The sequence below is a fragment of the Symphalangus syndactylus genome, chromosome 2 (assembly GCF_028878055.3).
Source record: "Symphalangus syndactylus isolate Jambi chromosome 2, NHGRI_mSymSyn1-v2.1_pri, whole genome shotgun sequence".
NCBI classification, from domain to species: Eukaryota; Metazoa; Chordata; class Mammalia; order Primates; family Hylobatidae; genus Symphalangus; species Symphalangus syndactylus.
In genome coordinates this window covers 45320881-45343114 of record NC_072424.2, presented here as the reverse complement: position 1 = coordinate 45343114, position 22234 = coordinate 45320881, and the positions used below count along the sequence as shown (strand labels likewise).

The window sequence follows — 22234 nt, the reverse complement described above, 5'->3', positions numbered from 1 at the left end:
ACAGAGTAAGTACCTCTAGTGTTAGCTTTTTCTTTTTTTCTTTTTTGAGACGGAGTCTCGCTCTGTCGCCCAGGCTGGAGTACAGTGGTGCGATCTCGGCTCACTGCAAGCTCTGCCTCCGAGGTTCACGCCATTCTCCTGCCTCAGCCTCCCGAGTAGCTGGGACTACAGGTGCCCGCCACCACGCCCAGCTAATTTTTTGTATTTTAGTAGAGACAGGGTTTCACCGTGTTAGCCAGGATTGTCTTGATCTCCTGACCTCATGATCTGCCCGACTCGGCCTCCCAAAGTGCTGGGATTACAGGCGTGAGCCACCGTGCCTGGACTTTTTTTTTTTTTTTTTTTGAGACAGAATTTCGCTCTTGTTGCCCAGGCTGTAGTGCAACGGCACAATCTTGGCTCACCACAACCTCTGCCTCTTGGGTTCAAGTGATTCTCCTGCTTCAGGCTTCCAAGTAGCTAGGATTATAGGTGTGCACCACCACACCCAGCTAATTTTGTATTTTTAGTAGAGATGGGGTTTCTCCGTGTTGGTCAGGCTGGTCTTGAACTGCCAACTTCAGGTGATCTGCCCGCCTTGGCCTCCCAAAGTGCTGGGATTACAGGCGTGAACCACTGTGCCCGGCCAAGTGTGAGCTTTTATTATTTATTTATAATGTTATATTCAGTTTGACCTACTGGCTAAAATTGGGCAGCATATTTATAAAGGGTATCTGGCCAAGAGGTATGCCATGGCATTCTCTTCACTGAGACAAGAAGGCCAGAAAAATGCCTCCTTCCCAACTTGACCCACAGTTACAATGAACAGCCAGGTGTAAAGGTGAAACATTTTTATTTAGTTTCATCACAGAGGTTAAATAGACTTTTACGACATCCATACAAAATATAGCAATGGTTGTGGGTATAAATAAGAATTGTTCTAACTATTCTAACTGATTTTATAATGCACAGCTCTTTTAGTTGATTAAAAATATGAAGTTTATCACCTCAAGATGCAGAGATTTTTGAATTCTACTTAGCAATTTCCAAAAGCTGAATTCTGGAACTGAAGACACATAAAAAGACGATTTTTAAATGGAACCAGCCACCTTGAAAAATATTTTGAAAAACATGCTTTAAACTTTAGAAAATAAAACTTTTAATACTTAAGAGATAACATGATGCAAACATTGCTTGTTGGCCTGACTTTCCAGGACTAAGACCCTCTGGGAATCAATGGGGCTCGGTGACGTAGCGTAACCTGCTACTGGGGTGTGGTCTCAGACGCAAAATCACGCTGGATGTTGGTCTACTGAGGCAGGATTCTCTCATTGCTGGATGACTCTTGAAATGAAGCCTTTGCCTTTGTTACGCATTTGGCTTTACAATCTTCATTGATAAATAGTTCTGGAAAGGAAACAAAAGCAGTGGTAAAAAAAAAAAAAAAATGCATGTATATATGTTTTTCAGTCAGGGTTTCTCAATCTTGGCACTATTGACATTTTGAATCAGATGATTCTTTCTTGTTGGGGAGTGTCCTGTGCATTGTAGGATGTTCAGCAGCTTTCACCGGCCTCTACCCACCGAGTACCAGTGGCACCCCCCGAAGTTGTTGCAACCAAAATGTCTCCAGACATTGCCAAATGTCCTCCTGGGGGTGGGGAGCAAAAATCTCCCCTAATTGGGAACCACTGGTTTATTTTTATTTTATTTTTATTTTTTGAGATGGAGTCTCGCTCTTCACCCAGGCTGGAGTGCAGTGGCACGATCTCGGCTCCCTGCAACCTCCGCCTCCCAGGTTCACGCCATTCTCCTGCATCATCCTCCAGAGCAGCTGGGACTATAGGTGCCCGCCACCACGCCCAGCCAATTTTTTATATTTTTAGTTGAGACGGGGTTTCACTGTGTTAGCCAGGATGGACTCGATCTCCTGACCTCGTGATCCACCTGCCTCGGCCTCCAAAAGGGCTGGGATTACAGGCGTGAGCGACCGCGCCCTGAAGGAACCACTGGTTTAAATCAATAGAATCTTTTTTTTTTTTTTTTTTTTTTTTTTTTTTTTTTTTTTTTTTTTTTTTTTTTTGAGACGGAGTTTTGCTCTTGTCACCCAGGCTGGAGTGCAATGGCGCGATCTCCGGTCACTGCAACCTCTGCCTCGCAGATTCAAGCGATTCTCCAGCCTCAGCCTCCCAAGTAGCTGGGATTACAGGCACCCACCAGCACGCTTTGCTAATTTTTAAATTTTTAGTAGAGATGGGGTTTCACCATGTGGGTCAGGCTGGTCTCAAACTCCTGACCTCAGGTGATTTGCCCACCTCAGCCTCCCAAAGTGCTGGGATTGTAGGTGTGAGCCACTGTACCCAGCTGCCAATAGAATCTAAATCGGGAAAAAGAAATAACTAGGCTGGGTGCAGTGGCTCACACCTGTAATCCCAGCACTTTGGGAGGCTGAGGTGGGCGGATCACCTGAGGTCAGGAGTTCGAGACCAGCCTGACCAACATAGTGAAACCCCGTCGTTACTAAAGATAAAAAAATTAGCCGGGCATGGTGGTGGGCGCCTGTAATCCCAGCTACTTGGGAGGCTGAGGCTGGAGAATCGCTTGAACCTGCGAGGCAGAGGTTGCAGTGAGCCAAGATTGAGCCACTGTACTCCAGCCTGGGTGACAGAGCAAGACTCCATTTCAAAAAAATTAAAAAAAAAATAGAAGTTTTCTAAATGGTCAAGACAGTTGGACTGGGACCGAATGTGGTGGTTCACACCTGTAATCCTAGCACCTTGGGAGGCCGAGGTGGGTGGATCACTTGAGGTCAGGAGTTCGAGACCAGCCTGGCCAACATGGTGAAACCCAGTCTCTACTAAAAATCCAAAAATTGGCTGGGTGTGGTGGTGGGCGCCTGTAATCCCAGCTACTCGGGAGGCTGAGGCGTGAGAAATGCTTGAACCTGGGAGGCAGAGGTTGCAGTGAGCTGAGATCATGCCACTGTACTCCAGCCTGGGTGATAGAATGAGACTCTGTCTCAAAAAAAAAAAAAAAAAAAAGCAGTTTGACCATCTACGACTGTAAAATAGTGTACATATACTCATAGATGACAAACTAGAAGTACTATACTGGGGAAAGATGAAGACACAAAACCCCTGCTACTTGTATGGCTACGATACTATTTTTTTGAGACAGAGTCTCGCTTCTTCATCCAGGCTGGAGTGCGATGGTGTGGTCTCAGCTCACTGCAACCTCCGCCTCCCAGGTTCAAGCAATTATCCTGCCTCAGCATCCCCAGCAGCTGGGATTACAGGCATGTGCCACCACACCCAACTAATTTTTGTATTTTTAGTAGAGATGGGGTTTCACTATGTTGGCCAGGCTAGTCTCGAACTCCTGACCTCAAGTGATCCACCCGCCTCGGCCTCCCAAAGTGCCAGGATTACAGGCATGAGCCACCTCGCCCAGCTGATATTATTATTAATGTGTTTTTGGAGTAAGAGCTTTTGAATGTCTCCTGTGACATTCAATGCCGCTCGCCCAATTTCTGAGCATGGCTTCCTCTGCCTGGACTATCCCTTCTCCACTTGGCAAACTTGAATGTCCCCTCCTTGGAGGAACTGTCTTAGTAGGGGGTGCCCACGGTTGTTTGTTTCTGTCTCCATAACAGCTCACCTCCCTTAGTAATGTGTCCTTGTTCCTGTGGCTGCTAGTTCCCAGAATATGAACTGCTCTTGGGCACAAATCATGCCAATAATTTAATCATTGCTATAACTTAATTCCTAGCCTATCGTAGATGTGCAATACATCCTCTGGATGGAGGAAGGGAGGTACTACTTCTAGGCACGCTACCAAATCTCCCACTTGGACTCCCGTTTTTGACTGGGGTGATCAGGGGAACATTTAAGGGGGAGGTTATACGTGACATGAGCCCTAAAAAAAATGAGTGAGGTTTTGATAGATAAATGTGGTCAGAGAAACAAAATTGGCAAAGGCATCCAGATAGGTAAGGGCAATAATATTTGGGGAGGTTGGGATCAACGATCTAGTTTGGGTGGAACACAGGGTATATGTAGACCCACAGTGAACCCAGATTTGGGGATTCTTGAAGCTAGGACAAGGAATTAGGATGCAGGATGGTTTGGAACAAGAAAGTCTGAACGCAGGAAGATCAGTTGGAAATGCTGGCTATAGTCCAGACACACACTGATCAAGACCTGAGTGATTTCTCCTAGAATTCCTGAAACCAAAGTTATTTTCAGACCATAAAGAAAAATTCTGCCCATAATTTGTGAAACCCTGAGAATGTGATTCTAATTACAAGACACATTACTTTAAATTTCCCCAAAGCAGAAGGGTTGCAACCCCACGCTGCGGAGTGGGTCATTCTTCTGCACAGTGGTCAGGGCAGATGCCAAGGGAGAGGACCAACTGCAACTCACAAGAAAGCCAAGACAAGGGGCCAAGGAAGGGCTCCTACCGGCAAAGAGTAGAGGAGCACGGCCACGAAGAGCAGCAGGATAAGCAGGAACAGCAAGCCGATTATGACCCACTTAAAGCGGCGCCACACGATGAACTTCATGGTCTTGCATGGGTTGGTGAACCAGAGGAAGGAGGTTTCTGGTCGACTGCATTGCAAAGAAACAGTATCACCTACCCAACTCAGGAGGGATGCATATTTTATCCCAGAGCATAACACAGTTTCAGGAATAAAGAATCATATTAATAAGGTTAAGAAAAGATATTATTCCCCTTCGTTGACTGAGAAAGGCTCTTTAACCTATGACAGCTTTCTAAGATGCTGAACTTTGGTTTCCGGGAAAGGAGAATTCTTAAAATGAAGCCAGATCACCAACCTCTCCACCCCCACCTGCCACTATTAAATACCAGATTAGGAGGACCGCAAAAGCTAATCCATCCCATTAAGCCAATGGGAAGGGGGGCTCTCAGCCTGCAGGTGTTTGGGGAGTGGGAGAACAAAGAAGGCCTCTCACTTTGGTAAGTCCAGCTTGGGGTTCATGTTGGGTTCGTCCCGCCCCTTCCCGGCTGGCCTCTCGTCGGCCTCTTTCTCGTTAAGGATTTCCAATGTCATCTCCACTTTCCCCTTCAGTAAAGCAGAGCATGTTAAACACATGACATCACGTTTCACAAATATTTTTACTTCAACCCAAGGAGTATTCCCCGAGCAATGATTTTTATTCTTGTAAAACAATCCTTAGATTGCCTTCAGTTTTTCTCAAGAGATTTCATCCCATTTCCTCTTCCATGTGTTTCTGAACTGACTCTGTGTGGGAAATTTTGAGGACAAATTGCTTCCCCTACTCCCTACTTTTCATTTTCTGTATCCCCCTCACTCTAACATTCTCACATTGGTCTCCTTGTCTCCCCATACACCTTCCTATGTAACTTCACTTGGACCCAGACTAACCTGAATACCGCTAATAACAACATCTAACATTTATTGAGCATTATTGTAGGCTCCCAGTAAGAGAACACAGCCATGTCTCTTCATGCCTATCATTGTCACCTACTGTGCACAGTTGCTGGCATTCAGTAGGTACTCCATGGACACTAGCTCAATAAATGAATGAGTGAATGAATGTTGTCTCCCTGCTCGCGGGTTCCTGAGTGATGCTCCCAGCACTGTTTAAATGTTCTACGTAGGTTATCTCATGTAATGCTCATGGCAACCCTACAAAGGTATTATTATTGTCCTCATGTGTAAATGAGAACTGTGAGGCCAAAGTGAAAGTGGTCTAGAAACTTGCCCACTTTTGGCTGGGCACAGTGGCTCATGCCTGTAATCTCAGCGCTTTGGGAGGCTGAGGTGGGAGGATCACCTGAGGTCAGGAGTTCAAGACCAGCCTGGCCAACATGGCGAAACCCCATCTCTACTAAAAATACAAAAAAAGTTAGCCAGCATGGTGGTGCGTGCCTGTAGTCCCAGCTACTCAGGAGGCGGAGGTTGTAGTGAGCAGAGATCGCACCACTGCACTCCAGCCTGGGTGACAGAGGGAGACTTCATCTCCAAAAAAAAAGCAACAAACTTGCCCACTTTTATAGTGAGCCATACCTAAGATTGTAACAGACTTTGTAACAGACTTTCTAAGAGCCAGGAAAGCCCGCAAGGTCACCAACAATTTGGGAAGCCCTGGCCCTGAGTAAAGCCCTGATGACCTCTACCCTTACAAGTCAGACAAAGCTGGGTTTCTGACTTTGGCAAGTTGCTCGATCTCTCCAAGCCTGTTTTTGGAATCGCTAAAATGGGGACAATGTCTACTTCATGGCGTTGTCAGCAGAACTAAGTGAGGTTATGTGCAAACTGCTGTATTGTAACGGAAAGCAGGTCAGTGGTTTCCTGGGACCAGGGAGGGAGGGAGCAATGGACTGCAGAGAGAGAGCACAAGGAAATTTTGGGGGTGATGGGAAGGTTCTGGATCTTGATTATGGTTCGATGAGTGTATACATCTGTCAAAACTCATCAATTGTGTACTTTAAATGAATACAGTTTATGTAAATTATACACCAAGGTTGTTTTTAAAAAGATTATGAACATAAGGCACTTGGCATGCTGCCTGGTTCAAAATTAATGATCAAAAATGTTAGCTATTTTTAATAATGCATAATGAACTAGGTAGTCTTTTGTGACATGGCATGGTAACCCACACTATTGTTTCTAGATCAAAATACATCTTGAGTTCCTCAACTTGCTTGTAATTTATGGCCTTCTTATTCAACTACTGCCAGCATACCTTGCTTCTTCCACTTTTTTTTTTTTTTTTGGAGACAGAGTCTCACTCTGTCACCCAGGCTGGAGTGCAGTGGCACGATCTTGGCTCACTGCAACCTATGCCTCCTGGGTCCAAGTGGTTCTCGTGCCTCAGCCTCCTGAGTGTCTGGGACTACAGGTGTGCACCACCACTCCTGGCTACTTTTTTTTTTTGTATTTTTTTTGCATTTTTAGTACAGACGGGGTTTTGCCAGGTTGGCCAGGCCGGTCTCGAACTCCTGACCTCAGGTAATCCACCTGCCTTGGATTACAGGTGTGAGCCACCACACCCAGCCCCACCTGTTTTTTTTCAATGAGAAAAATTCAAATTTGAAGTTCCCTTTTCCATACTAAATTGTACTAGAAGCTCAGCATTAATTAACTTTCCTGATGAAGAAGAGTCCCAAGGAAAATATAGTGAAACCACCTAGGCTTCTAGTTTTTGACCATTCCAACTTCTTCACCTTCCTCCAACTCCAAACACATGCTCATAGCATCTCCCACCTTATGTTGTAAGACAAAGGCAAACATATCCCAAACACAAACTGTTCCCATAACTTAAACTCCCACCAATTTAAAACTTCCTCATTTTATCTGGAGTAAGTCTATGGATAAAGGGCAAAACCTAAATGATAAAAGGCATAAACGATCTTCAGCCAGAACCAGGAAATGTTCATACAGCCATTACGCGGGCGCCATCTTTCTCTGCGTAGCATGGCCACCATCCTTTCATGGACTTCTGCTCAAAGAGGGAGGCTGTCTTGGCTTTAAGGGGGTTCATGGCTTTGAGGTCCGGAATCATGTCCAAACTGCATTTCTCTGGTGATTTTGCAGGAATGATCGTGTGATGCAAGTCAAGTTCTAGGAAACCTAGCCAAGGAAACAACAGTAAGTCTAAATGAGCTTCAAGTGGATCAGCTGTTGTTCACAAGTGAACAGAACGTTCCTGTCAGGAGAGAGGCACGCAGTGATTTTGAACAGGTAAATGGTGAGTCAGAGAAAGGGAGCCTGGCAGACATTTAAAGTCTTTCCAGTTAGGAAGGAAAATGGCCAAAGAAATAGCCGTCCACTGCACAGCATCTCCTGTTTTCTTTCTCAAAGATACGAGCATAAACAGAGTTCTTTAAACTCAAAGTAATGAAATATCTACAGACACAATTTTCACTCAACTCAAGGCCCTTGGATCTGAAATGTTTTCCTTTTAGTTCTGAGCTGCCCTGAGCAGAGAGGTCATTTGGCTTTGGGTAAAGACAATAGGTGCTTAGAACACAGGATGCTGGCTGGGCACAGTGGCTCACGGCTGTAATCCTAGCACTTTGGGAGGCTGAGGTGGGCAGATCACTTGAGGTCAGGAGTTCAAGACCAGCCTGGCCAACATGGTGAAACCCCGTCTCTACTAAGAATATAAAAATTAGCCGGGCATGATGGCACACATCCATAATCCCAGCTACTCAAGAGGCTGAGGCACAAGAATAGCGTGAGCCCAGGAGGCAGAGGTTGCAGTGAGCAGAGATCGCACCACTGTTCTCCAGCCTGGGCAGCAGAGCGAGACACTGTCTCAAAAACAAAACAAAACAAAACAAAAAAACCAATACAGGATGCTGCATGAAATGTGCATGTCCAAGACTCTCCTAGCAAAACCTCAGAAACAGAAGCTTGAGAAGGAACATGACTCAACAGAAAACGCTCACCAGGAACTGAGACTCCTAGCCTCAATCAGTGTGTCTGGAGAAGCACACTGTCCATTCTATGATGTGAGGCATTAACTCTTTTTGTTTTGAGACTAAGTCTCTATAACCCAGGCTGGAGTACAATGATGTGATCTCAGCTCACTGCAACCTCCGCCTCCTGGGTTCGAGCAATTCTCATGCCTCAGCCTCCCTAGTAGCTGGGACTACAGGTGTGCACCACTATGCCCAGCTAATTTTTGTATTTTTAGTGGAGACAGGGTTTTGCCATGTTGGCCAGGCTGGTCTTGAACTCCTGACCTCATGTGATCCACCCACCTTGGCCTCCCAAAGTTCTGGGATTACAGGCATGAGCCACCATGCCCGGCCGCTTTAACTCTTTAGTACCACTTCTGCAGTAAGGGAAAAGTGTGTTTTGGCCTTGGGAACTCCTGTGAGCCCTTTCCTTAAGAAAATGGTATCTGTGATGTGGGGTCAAGTCTATGGACAACTGGGGCAAGAGTCTGGCCTTCAGCAGTGGCAGCAAAGAGCAACAGGGAGGTTGTGGCATTTTCTCTCTAAACTGTCAGGCTCAGGGACTGCCCTTCAGCATATAGTGGACCCATAAGACACGTGACCTTAGCCTTTCTTGACCTATGACTGCTTTTGTCTCCCCTCTCCTTTTGGTTATGTACTCACTTGGTATTTTGAGACACAGTCATTCTCTTTATTTGTTGTCTGACAGTTTTGTTTAAATTCCAAGGGAAGGCCAGGCATGGTGGCTCATGCCTGTAATCCCAGCAATATTGGGAGACCAAGGTGGGCAGATTACTTGAGCTCAGGAATTTGGACCAGCTTGGGCAACATGGCAAAACCCCGTCTCTACAAAACATACACAAAATTATCCAGGCTTGGTGGCACGTGTCTGTGGTCCCAGCTACTTGGGAGGCTGAGGTTGGGAGGATCGCCTGAGCCCAGGAGGTGAAGGTTGCAGTGATCCTAGATCGTGCCACTGCACTCCAGCCTGGGCGAGAGAGTGAGACTCTGTCTCAACAAAAAACAAAGCCAAGGGCAAACCCTTTATTATCCTAGAATTTACTATCCATATGCTTTATGTAAGCCTACTTGCATACTTATTTGTTTACTGACCTCTTACTAAGCACTAAGTCAAAACCATTGCATTAGGTACTGTGCGGGGAAAAGGGATAAATAAGACACAGCCTTCGGTGGGTGTTTCCTCTGCCAGGAGGGACCCCTGGAAGCAGCGTGGAAACAGGGAGACCAGTCAGGGGCTACTGTAACATGTGGCTAGCAGAAAGTGAGTTTCAATTGGCAAGTGGCAGAGATCACAGGACTAAGAAAATAAGTGTGCATGATAAAACAGATGACATTGCTAGGATGGAGTGGCTGGCGGGGCGTGGGGGGAAAGAGAGGAGGAAAACCGCAGAGGACTCTGGGTGCTTTTGCCTGGGTGGCTGGGGAAATGGAGGGGTCGTGAGCTGCTAAATAAGTTCCTAAGTTCCTGAGGAGAGCAGGGGTGAGGTCAGGGAAGAAATGCTGAGTGAGATTTCAGTCACAGTACAAGCTCACTGCCAGCCAGATATAAAGGTGGGAGGTTCTGGCCAGGAATCAGGAATGACCCTCACAACGATTTCCTTTGACTGTACTGCAGGCACTATGAGAGCACAGGTTACACGTCCTGGTTTAGGAGCCATACTTTGTGGAAAGGTGAGAGTTGAAGCATGACCTTCCACTGAGGTGAGAGTGGGTAAATCCTTGGAGGGGGTGTTGGCGGGTTGGAGGAGAGCAGAAGAACCTTAGGGAAGGCCTGTATTTAAAAAGTGGGAGGCTGGGCACTGTGGCTTATGCTGGTAATCCTGGCAGTTTGAGAGGCTGAGGTGCAAGGATTGCTTGAGCTCAGGGGTTCAAGACCAGCCTGGGCAACATAGTGAGACCTCATCTGTATTAAAAAGTGGAAAAAAAAAAATTAGCCAGGTGTGGTATGCCTGTAGTCCCAGCTACTCGGGAGGCTGAGGTGGAAGGATTTCTCAAGCCCAGGAGGTTGAGGTTGCAGTGAGCGACAGTGCCACTGCACTCCCGCCTGGGTAACAAAGAGAGCTGTCTCCAAAAATAAAAAAATTAAAAAATAGAGTGGGATGCAGAAACAGAGCTGGCTAATGTGACAAGAGCACAGCCTGGGAGAGTGAAAATCTGGAGAGCACAGTGCCATGGGGGGCGAGGGAGGAGTGTGCCAGGAGAGGGAGGGGCCCGGGATGAGGGTGCATTGAACTAGTGCCCTTACCACAGAGGAGAAGGGGCCTAGGGACAGGAGCAATGGCTGGGGGGTTGGAGACTTTGGTAACTTGGGAACAGGTTGAGGAGGGTGGGAGCTCATTCTCAGGTGCTGAGGAGAGAGTGGCTGGTTTGAAAGTGGATGTAGGAGTGTGGCATACCCCTGCAGAAACAGGATTTGAGTCTTCACAGACAGACAGGAGCTGGTGCAAGACCCTCACCAGAGCCCTTGAAAAGGGATGGCACTCACTGTCAGGCTGCACTGCCAATTGCTTACGCAAGCACTGGGTGTGTCCCCTGTCCCCCTACCAGGCCCCCATTACGAAAAAGTATTGAAGATTTAAAGAATTGCTTCCAAGTTTTCATTGACCTCACTAATTCCAAGTACAGTTTCTTAGAAACAATGATCCAAATGTAAGCCCTACCCAAGTAGTCATCCAGAGAAAACTTGTCATTGTCCCATATCTGAATGATCAGCCTGGGTGGGATTCGAAATTCTGTTTGGTCAATACTCCAGAAATGCTCCTAAAACGAAAAGAAACATGGATACACCAGGTGATCATGATGACTCTGAAACACCTTTGGCTCCTTAAGACAGTATCAAAGCCTGGGGCCTTTCTCTCCTTTGCGCCCCCACCCTGACACTCCCTTGGGCCTAAATCCTTCCACTGTATCTATATGGAGAGCAGTCAGGCTCCCCAGGAAATTACAAGCTGGGCAACTGAAAGAATGTCCCAGGCATTTCCCAAAGAAGATTTTTTGCTATGTCCCTATCAATCAGTGTGACTTCCTGCTGCCACCTGGGGGTTGGAGAGTGACTCATCTCCCTACCAAAGACCACTATGTCCTATTTAGATGATCCTCCTAAGGCCAGGCATTCTAGATCAGCCCACAGTATCACCCACTGGGGTGTCACTTCTGCTCAGCAACTTTCTACCCACCCACACAGATGTCCGAGTGTGCTCTCATTTTACATGGGGGTAAGGAGACTGGGGCCCAGGTTCTACTTCTGCTCTTTTATCAGTGCAGATTTAGAATGTCCTGGGATTTTTGGCCTTTGAAAAATACCACTGGCGCTGGGTGCAGTGGCTTGTAATCCTAGCACTTTGGGAGGCCAAGGGGGTAGGAGTTTGAGACCAGCCTGGCCAACATGGTGAAACCCCGTCTCTACTAAAAATACAAAACATAGCTGGGTATGATGGTGCATGCCTGTAATACCAGCTATCTGGGAGGCTGAGGCATGAGAATCACTCAAACCTGGGAGGTGGAGGTTGCAGTGAGCTGAGATCATACCACTGCACTCCAGCCTGGGCGGCAGAGAGATTCTGTCTCAGAAAAAAAAAAGAAAAAAAAATACCACTGGCTTTTGTTTGCTTGTGGTCACTTAAGACCCTCAGATCCTCATACTAGAGGTAGGTTGAAGGAGGACTAGGTAAGTGTCCTGCAAGTTCTTGCCTCCATTGCCTCAGATAATGTTAGCCTAAACATCTCTACAACTCAGGTACACCTAAGTTCCTCTGGCCCCAGTGGAAAGGGAATTTCCCAGTGCTTCATGAATTTGAAGGAAGATCGCTGCGTTGTTTTCCATATTCCAGGAATGTTTTCCTTTGCAGGGCTCAGAGAGCCTGGCTCTGAGGGGCTCGGCAGCCCACTCTGTTGTCATCTGTTGCTGCCTGACTGTCCTGGGTAGGATCATGCTCCAAGCACCACAGGGTGTGGGGAGGTCCAGCCCTAGATGTGGGTAAACAGGAAACGTAACCATACCTAAAGCCCTGATCCCCACCATCAGCCCTGATGCCACACCAACTGAAAGTGTGCATTTTTGATATCACATTGAGCTTCTGTGCCTCTTGAAAGTCCCCTTTGTCACTTTGGGAGGCCAAGGTGGGAGAATGGCTTGATCCCAGGAGTTTGAGACCAGCCTGGGCAACAGAGTGAAACCCTATCTCTACAAAAAATACAAAAATTAGCCAGGCATGGTGATGCATGCCTATAGTTCCAGCTACTAGGGAGGCTGAGGTAGGAGGATTGCTTGGGCCCAGGAGGTCAAGGCTGTAGTGAGCTGTGAGTGCACCACTACACTCCAGCCTGGGTGGCAGAGTGAGACCCTGTCTCAAAAAGAAAAAAGTCCCCTTTGAAGGCATTCATCCCACCGGTATTAAAACAGTGCTGGCTGGGCACGATGGCTCATACCTATAATCCCAGCACTTTGCAGGGCCGAGGTGGGTGGATCACCTGAGGTCGAGAGTTCAAGACCAGCCTGACCAACATGGAGAAACTCCATCTCTACTAAAAATACAAAATTAGCTGGGCATGGTGGTACATGCCTGTAATCCCAACTACTTGGGAGGCTGAGGCAGGAGAATAGCTTGAATCCAGGAGGCAGAGGTTGTGGTGAGCTGAGATTGCACCATTGCACTCCAGCCTGGGCAACAACAGCGAAACTCTGTCTCAAAAAAACAAAAAACAGTGCTTACTACAGCATTAGCACTGAGTAGGGCCAGCAGAGGGTAGGCCTAATGCAACACAGGGCTGGGGGCTGGTACATTCTGATCAGGTGTGGGGAGAGAGGGAAGCTGACAATGTGGAGGCAGGAATGGAACAGGGCATCTATAGAAGACATCTGTTGTTATTGACTGTGCAGGTTCTAGACCCCCTTTTTTGGAATGAAAGCACCCAGATTTTCCTTAGCGGACTCCCCTTTCCCCCAAATTTTAGAGAAGCTGCCTCTGTCACTAACTCTAGAGCCTGGACAATCAGAGCATCCCTGGGCAACAATGGTTGGTTCAGGGATAGGCACATGAACCCCAAAAGCAGAGACATTGAGGCCCAATTACAGAACTCTGGTTGGCCCCATGAGGGCTTCGCTCTTCTCTTTCTGCTGAGGTTTGTGGGGAGGACAGGATGTGAGCTGGGGCTGCCACCGTCTCCTGGGGAAGAGTGTGGACGGTGAGACCAATTTCTAAAGTTATCATCACTTCACTGTGGGATCCAGACGGGCCTAAAGCCAGCAGACCCCTGGACTTTTTGGTAATGTGAACCAATACATTCCTTTTCTGGTGTCAGACTTTCTGTAACTGAAAGTCTAACTAGTTAAGACCAGGAGGGCCCTGAGCCCTCATGGCAGTGCGTCTGAAGGAGGTAAAGCAGATGTGGAAGTTTGATAAGGAAGGATACCCACTTTAATACTGGGCCTCTGCTTGACTCTGCCTAGCATGGGAGGACATCAGTCTCCCCATCACATAAAGAATACACTTGGGGCCAGGCGCGGTGGCTCACGCTTGTAATCCCAGCACTTCGGGAGGCCGAGGCGGGCGGATCACGAGGTCAGGAGATCGAGACCACCGTGAAACCCCGTCTCTACTAAAAATACAAAAAAATTTTAGCCAGGCATGGTGGCGGGCGCCTGTAGTCTCAGCTACTCGGAGAGGCTGAGGCAGGAGAATGGCATGAACCTGGGAGGCGAAGCTTGCAGTGAGCCGAGATCGCGCCACTGCACTCCAGCCTGGGTGACAGAGCGAGACTCCGTCTCAAAAAAAAAAAAAAAAAAAAAAAAAAAAAAATACACTTGGGTTGTTGTTGTTTATACTAATTCAAAACCATTACTTCTACCCTTTATCCTTCGCCACCAGTATGTGAGGGGAAAGAAAGTTGTGCTCCTCATGCTTCCTATTTACACAAATACCTGTCCTAGCAGTGTGACCTTGCACAAATATCAAGGTGGCAGATTCCCCATCTCTACTGAGAAGGAGCCAGACTCAGTGACCTCCGAGATCCTGAGCAGCTCCAGCATTCTATGAGTTTCTGAGTAAAGGAAGATCCGTGATACCCACTTCCCAGCTGCATATTTCAGAGCTCACTTTTTTCGCAATGATACAGAGTTGTTCAGCTGGAAGGTAGTCAAACGGGAAAACAAATCGCCAGTTAAAATTCCCTTCACCATCCAAAGATCTGTAATGGACATCTGTTTTCTGTTTGTTTTCTTCATTGCCAGGAATCCAGCTGAAAGGCAGAGGCAAATAGACTTAGCTTCACGTGATTGACAAGTCATGTAGCCGCAAAATTGTGCTGTAATTAGGGGAGCGAAGAGCAGGAGAATTAATGCACTTTTCTTGGGCAGATTCCAGTTATCTATGGAGCTAGGGGTGATTTATGGAGGGGAGGTGCTCTATTGCATCCAACACAGGTTGTGGCCAAATAAAATATCATTCCTCTAAAACCAAAGCAGGAAACCCTTTAGACTTCAGTTAACAGGGCTAAGGTGAAATTTTCTGGAAAATATCAACAATGTAGCTTCTATTTTGGGTACACTGAAGCCTGCTGGCTATGATTTTAGTCCTCACAACTATAACTCATCAGTGTCTTTCAGCACTGCTGATAGGTTAAATGAATATGAGTTAGCTCAAAATTTTAGCATTTCCTTTCCCATATTTTACTTAAGCAAACCAAAGAAGCACAAATCAAGTAATCTTACAGCTTCCTTTTTATAAATTATTCTTTTCACTATGATAATATTAATGATACTTGCAAGGAAGATGTCAGCTCTTATTTCCACATGCGTATCTATGAGCATTCATTTCAGTAACATCTTAACTTTTAACGTTTGAGAAGTTTTCTTCTGCTTGTGCCTGGCACATAGTAGACACTAGATAAATACCTATTGAAGGAATGAATGAATGAGTGTGCCCAGAAAGAAGTTGTTGCTACTGGGAAGACTTCTAGTTTGAAACCAGGGGGTAACATTCGATTTTACACTGTCAAAGCAATAGAGAGCGCATGGTTTTCTCGAAACTGCACATTAGAATCACATTAGAATCGACTGGGGACGTTTTAAAAATATTGATGCCTGGACCCCACAGATAGAGATTCTTGGTAGGAGGCAGGCCTGGCTGGAAAAACTCTCTGAGCTTCATCTCGCATCTGTAAAATAAGATTAATGGTATGTGCTCCCTTCACATGGTCGACACGAAGACAGAAAAGATTATGGTTTAGCAGGGGCAGAGTGGGAAGGGAGATACCTTTAGCACACGGTTATCATCTTCTATGAACCAGGTACTTAACATGCATTATTTTATTCTTCCCAACAACTCTGTAACTATCTCCATTTTGTGGAAGAGGAAACTAAGGTTCAGAGAGAATATATTAACTTGCACAAGGTCACATAGCCCAGAACTAACTATGATTCCCAGGTCAGTCTGATTGATTGCAAAGCCCACATCTGTTACTCTGCCTCAAGGAACCACGGAGATTGCAAAGTCACTTGAAATTATTAAGTCCTACTATTAGTAGTGATATTAATACCAATCAACTACAGTAGTTTTCCTTTTTGCTGGTCAATTAACTGACTAGATAAATGAGTTGAAAGATTCCTCTTGACCATTAACTTTTTTTTTTTTTTTTTCCAAGAGCCAGGTTCTCACTATGCTGCCCAGGCTGGACTTCAAACTACAGGGTTCAAGTGATCCTCCTGCCTCAGACTCCTGAGTAGCTGAGACTGCAGGCGTGAGCCACCATGCCCAGTTTTGACTATTAACTTTTAAGGTAACTCATTGAAGAGAGTTCACATTCTCTTGGTCACGACCTTGGTGGCCTCGCCTCCTGACCCACCCCTAAGGGTCACCATCATCCTACCCTAGACTGCTCACCCTTACAGCTCTTCCTCTCTTTTTTGGTGAATTTTCACATTTAATTTTAAACATAAATCTTTTCATACTTTAAGACAAGTCAAACAGCTCCTATAGGTATATGTATTTGTGTGCATGTATGTATAGCTTGGTATGTAATATAATACCCAGCTGTGTCTAGTGCTAGGCATGGTATTTATGCATGATTCATCTTTTCACATATCCTATTTAGATTTTTATTCCAAATTTTGCAAGGTACTTTAAGTTGAGCTTTATTCTCTGATTAGAGGAGTTTTCTCTCAGTTCAGAATTACTTGAGTTTGTTTCCCTGATTTGAAAAAAAAAATGCTTATGATAGTCAAATAAATTTGCATATATATAATTAGCTGAGATTAGTTTTGCCTAGGGAATGGTAATGAGATCCAAAAATAATGAAGAACTTGCTGAAACATTCCCTGTTTGCAGTGAACCTAAATGATACTAATTATATCTTTAACAAAGTTTTGATTGAAGGCCACATGGGATTATAGGTGAAACTTTGTTCTCACTTTATGAATATATTAAATGTCGCAAGTCTTATCTTTTACGTATCAAGGAATCAAACTCAGTCCATGTGGAATAGCAACAATACTATGTGCCAGGCACTGTCCTAAATGCTTTGAATAACTGTATTACCTGAATATCCCTGGGAAGGAGGAGTAATCATTATCACCATTTTACAGATGAGGAACAGCGAGCTAACTACCTTGCCCAGCCAGTAGAGAAAGTACCAGAATTTAGTCGCTATGCTGTACTGCATGCAACATCTATGATCGAGGCATATGATCAAGGCATAGCCATCCACACAGACGATTTGAAATTGAATTAGGCAAGTAAGAGAATATTGAACAACAATGACACTTGACATGTTGGATGCTGGCACTCAGTGCAGGTTGGCAGAATAAATGACTTCCTTTGAAATCTGCGAATATTTCCTCTTTTCCATAGACATGGGCTGCTGGTAATAAAATATGTAGAAAATGAAATTTGGGGAGCTTTACTTGTGTTTCTAAGGCTAGTTATTCAGGGTGTCAAAGAGGAATAAAAAGAAACTACATGGCTAAAAAGTCCCAGAAATAATAAATCTGCTTAAAAGAAACTGAAGAAAATCCACTTTGTCAAAAAGGAAACAAAGAAATATTTATCAGTTCTTATAATCCTTATATAGCTTTCCTCATAAACAAAGTCCATACAGGTCTTGCTCTCTCTCTTTTTCTCTATTCTCTCCCCTTTGCTTTCCAGGAGCTACCTAAGTAGATCACACTAATGAGATAAAATAACTTCAAAAAACCAAGAATCCTATCTTGGGCGCATTCAGTAATGAAAACTCACAAAGGAGAGTCTGTTTCCCTGAGCTTGGCAGAGTCTCTCACATGCTAACCTCACCCTTTGACGTAGATGTCACTCATTTCCTCTCCTGTGATGCTTTTCTCGTCCAAGATAACGTCCTTGGTGTTCCAGATAATCACACGGAGGTAGTATCTGCAAGAAGCACAGTTGGAAGGTACTTTTTTTTCTGGTCCTGGACCAAGTCCCCAGCCCAGTGTATGTACAGGGTCTCAAGATGACTTACTTCTTGGCTTTCCGGGGTGTGATGTTGAAAGGAGGGCCTGGTGGCCCCAAACTCTTGGGGAAAACATCCACCCACATCTGAAGTTTTCCCTAAACCATTTGAAAATGAAAAGAGGACTGAAGTTACATGATGGGTAGCAGAAGCCACAATTTTCTTTCATAGTTCTTAGATGAAACTATTTCTTTGGTCCCTCTAATTTATTAGTCCATATGGAAGGCAAGAAGTGTAAGAGAGCAAACCACGGTTAATCTTGTATGTACAATGTCATTTAGGCCACCTACTTTCCATTCTCACCCAGGGGTCTCTGATGGCTGCACATGCCCACCTGTATCATAGTCTGGGTCTCACCTGGTTAATAAAACTGTGGACTTCCCATCACTAACCCAACCCCAACATACACACACATCCCACATGCAGGCATGCGCGCCCAATATACATGCAGGCATGTGTGCGCGCACACACACGCACATATCCCCCCTCTTACAATGACTTAAAATTGGGTCCTTCACCTTTAGCAGTTCTCAGGCTGTCATTCTAGCCATCACATTGCCCACCTGACAGCAATCACCATTATGCCATCCCCAAGCGTTTCTCTACTTACCTCAAAATACAAAAAGTAATGAATGCAATTAGTGAAAATGGTATTTAATTTTGTAAAAGAAAAACAACATGGCATTTTCAAAAGAGGAGCTCAAACAAGGATAACATTACAGTTCCCAAAAGGTAAGGATTCCTGGCCATTGGTTCATTAGTGCCCACCACCAGGTAAGTGGCTAGCAGGAAGGGGAGGTAAAAGCCTGGACTGACATTTGTGCTCCATCTTGGTGAGGTCCTGCTCAGCTCTTTGACTGCCACAGACTTGGCCCATCCATCTGACTCGAATGTTCTTCCAGACAGGTCAGGAATGCCATGAAAAAACTATATCAACTGTACAAGCCAATTTATATTCTTCAAACTGTTTTTGAATGTTCTGTAGACTCTGTCTTCAGACAAAAACAAACTGATCTTCAAGAAAGTTGCCAAGGAAACCACTAGATTGGCTTCCTAATGCATTGTGATCAAAATACATTAAGTGGAGCTCTTGAAAAGGGATGTATTTTACTATGATCCTGACTCTCCTCCAACTAATCTCTAGGGCTCAGGGCTCTACAATTCATCAAGCACTCTACAGAATATTAGGCGTCCAGTGTCTCCCCAAACCCAGCCACAGTCTGTGGCTAATGCCGGAGGCAGAGATGATGGGGGTTTGAGGATTCCTAGGGAGAAATCGTCCTCACTCTGTCATTTCTTGAAACTCCTCATACGGCTAAGGGGTGAGAGGAGAGAAAAGGAGGAATAAGTTCTTTGGTGAAAGGAAGAGTAAGAAAAGTAAGAAATGGAAATGTAGAACAAAATAAAAGCAAGAAGGAAGGGACAAAACAACCTAGAAAGCCCAGGCCAACCCTTTTGCAATGAGCGTGTCCATAGTTTTGCTGTCAGGGTCAACAATATTTGCATCCATTAGATTAATATTTTTTTTTCTTTTTTTTTTGTGAGAGTCTGGCTCTGTCACCCAGGCTAGCGTGTGCAGTGGTGCAATCACGACTCACTGCAACCTCTGCCTCCCTGGTTCAAGCGATTCTCCTGCCTCAGCCTCCCGAGTAGTTGGGGTTACAGGCGCCCACCACCGCTTCCAGCTAATTTTTGTATTTTTAGTAGAGACAGGGTTTCACCATCTTGGCCAGGCTGGTCTCGAACTCCTGACTTCGTGATCCACCCGCCTCGACCTCCCAAAGTGTTGGGATTATAGGCATGAGCCACCGCGCCTGGCCTAGATTAATATTTCTTAAAGTGTGATCAGAACCTCTTCAGGTACTTGTTAAAATTCAGATTCCTGGACCCACCCTAGACCTACTGGATCCAAATCTCTGCAGACACTGCCTGGACATCTTCATTATAAGAAGCTTCCACATAGATTATTTTGTCAGTGGCCATGTCTTGCTTTGCTTCTGTGGAAACTGCTCTCCATCTTCTGGGAGTGGAATGTCCCCCATTGCTATCCACCTGGTCCTTGTCTCCCTGATATTGTAGTCTCAGATGGCACCTCCTGAACTGGGCTGAGCTCAATCACTTTCCCAGACCCTGCCCACCTCGCTGGAGCTGAGTGGTCCCATGGTGGACAAAGGAGCCAAGTTTGGGCAACAAATCCCTATGCATTTACAAGTAGATGGGGCTGCATTACAACACACAAGCACTCAAGGACTCTCTGTAATACCTGGACTCATAGGAAGGTGATCACAGCAAGAGGGTAGATGAAATAGACTTAGAGAAACAGATGAGACACAGACCCTGGTTCTGGTTTGTTCTGAGTCATGGCCAATCTCCTATCTGGATTTAGAGTTACCTGAAAATTCTTACAAAAAATTCCCCTTTGATATGACGCTAATTTGAGTCTCATTTCTATTTCTGTGCATCTAAAAGTATTCAAAGAAGATTGAAGGGGCAAACATGTCAACTACTGCCATTGCATTTGGGGCAGGGATAATGGTCTTCAAAGGAGGGAAGGCCCTTTACCTGGGAAATGTTGGGCTGGAAGGTGCTGTGCAAAGTCCTTGTTTCCACGTGCTCAGGGACCAGCCCCTGAGTCCTGAGGATGTGAAGAGCAAGCCGCTCTTCAGGGGCCCCGAGGTGCTGGTGCAGGATTTTGTTGGCTTCTGCAATGGAAAGTGGCATTGAAGCAGGAATGAGTATTTGGGAATAGTTCAGCCAGATTGCCTGGAGTTGCTTCCAGCACTTCATCCCAGACTTTGCCAAAATGGACAGGCAGTGCCAACATGCAAACTTTGACTTGTGAAGGAAGAGTTGACAGAAAGAACTTCTGACCAGGAGCCCTGTCCCACCCAGGCTCAAGCCTAACTTGTGGACTGCCAATAGTAAAGGGACCAGGACACCAGAATGGGTAAGTGGGAGTGTTATGTATTTACTTCTGTGGCACAAGCTCATGGCCTGCCTGTTTCTCAGCCTCCCTTGCAGTTAGAGGAGGCCATGTGACCAAGTTCAGCCAGAGGGTAACATGGGTAGAAGTGACACGTGTATCCCCTCCGGACCTGGCCCATAAATCCCTCCTGGGTAGGAGTCTCTATGTGCCTTTTTCTTCTGGCTGCAAAAAGGAACAGCAGCCTCAGACTCCTGCACTTAAGAACTGCAGAGCTAGAAGATGGCAGGGACCTGGGTCCATGGAGCACTGCTTGGAAGACAGCTACCCACCTGGAGGAATACCTACTTAGAATCAATGAGAAACTTTTTTTGTGTTAGAACACGGAAATTTGGAGGTTCAATTTTTACAGCAGCTAGCATCACTGGTATTCTGGGTTTTTTGTTTGTTTGTTTTTTGAGACAGTCTCACTCTGTCATCCAGGCTGGAGTGCAATGGCATGATCTCGGCTCACTGCAACCTCCGCCTCCTGGGTTCAAGTGATTCTCATGCCTCAGCCTCCCGAGTAGCTGGGATTACAGGCATGCGCCACTACACGCAGCTAATTTTTGTATTTTTAGTAGAGAGGGGGTTTCGCTATGTTGGCCAGGCTGGTGTCAAACTCCCGGGCTCAAGCGATCTGCCTGCCTCGGCCTCCCAAAATGCTGCGATTACAGGCATGAGCCACCGTATCCGGCCATCACTGTGATATTCTAAAAACATAGGCCCCAGATTCTCTTGACACTTCTCCCATGAAGAGGTGGGGTCTGTGTCACTTCCCTTTGAATCTGGAGACATAGTCAAACACTGAAGTATGGAGAAAAGATGCTGTGTGGCTCCAAGGCTTAGACACAAAAGGCCACACAGCTCCTGCCTGGTTTTCTGGGGACCCTCACTCTGGGGGACACCATCCACATGTAAGTGCCTGAGTCTGCAGTCTGCCCTGCTGGAAAGGCCTGTGTAGGTGCTGTGGTCATCAGCCCCAGCCGAGGGCCAACACAACTGCCAGCTGCATGTGTGGGCCACCTGACCACTCTCCCGAGCAGGGCTTTCAGATGACTGCAGCCTCAGCCAACATCTGACTGCAACCACAGGAGATAAGCCACCTAGGCTCAAACCTAACTTGTGGACTGCCAATAGCAAAGGGACCAGAACTCCATATTGGCTAAGTGGGAGCATTCTGTATATACTCTTGCGGTACAAGCTCATGGCCAGCCTCTGCCAGAACTGTTCACCTGAGCCTGTCCTGAATTCCTGACCCCGCAAAACTGAGGAAAATGAAATGGTTGTTTCCAGTTACTAAGTTTGGGGTGATCTGTTATATATCGATAGTAACTGGAACAATCCCTGTGACGG

The 22234-nt window shown here is 46.0% G+C and overlaps 1 protein-coding gene across 2 annotated transcripts in view; it reads right to left on the bottom strand.

Moving 5' to 3' along the window:
- Positions 1–815: 815 nt before the first annotated feature.
- Positions 816–22234, bottom strand: part of MYOF (myoferlin) — a 176743-nt gene continuing 155324 nt past the window's right edge. For both annotated transcript variants that reach the window (XM_055255282.2, XM_055255290.2), the window contains 9 exons: positions 20479–20618; positions 17926–18014; positions 17739–17834; positions 14550–14691; positions 11115–11214; positions 7410–7600; positions 4956–5065; positions 4442–4589; positions 816–1386 (listed from right to left, as the gene is read on the bottom strand). In XM_055255282.2, the coding sequence (XP_055111257.1) occupies positions 1348–1386; positions 4442–4589; positions 4956–5065; positions 7410–7600; positions 11115–11214; positions 14550–14691; positions 17739–17834; positions 17926–18014; positions 20479–20618 (1055 nt within the window). In that variant the 3' untranslated portion in view covers positions 816–1347. The remainder of the gene's footprint in view (positions 1387–4441; positions 4590–4955; positions 5066–7409; positions 7601–11114; positions 11215–14549; positions 14692–17738; positions 17835–17925; positions 18015–20478; positions 20619–22234) is intronic.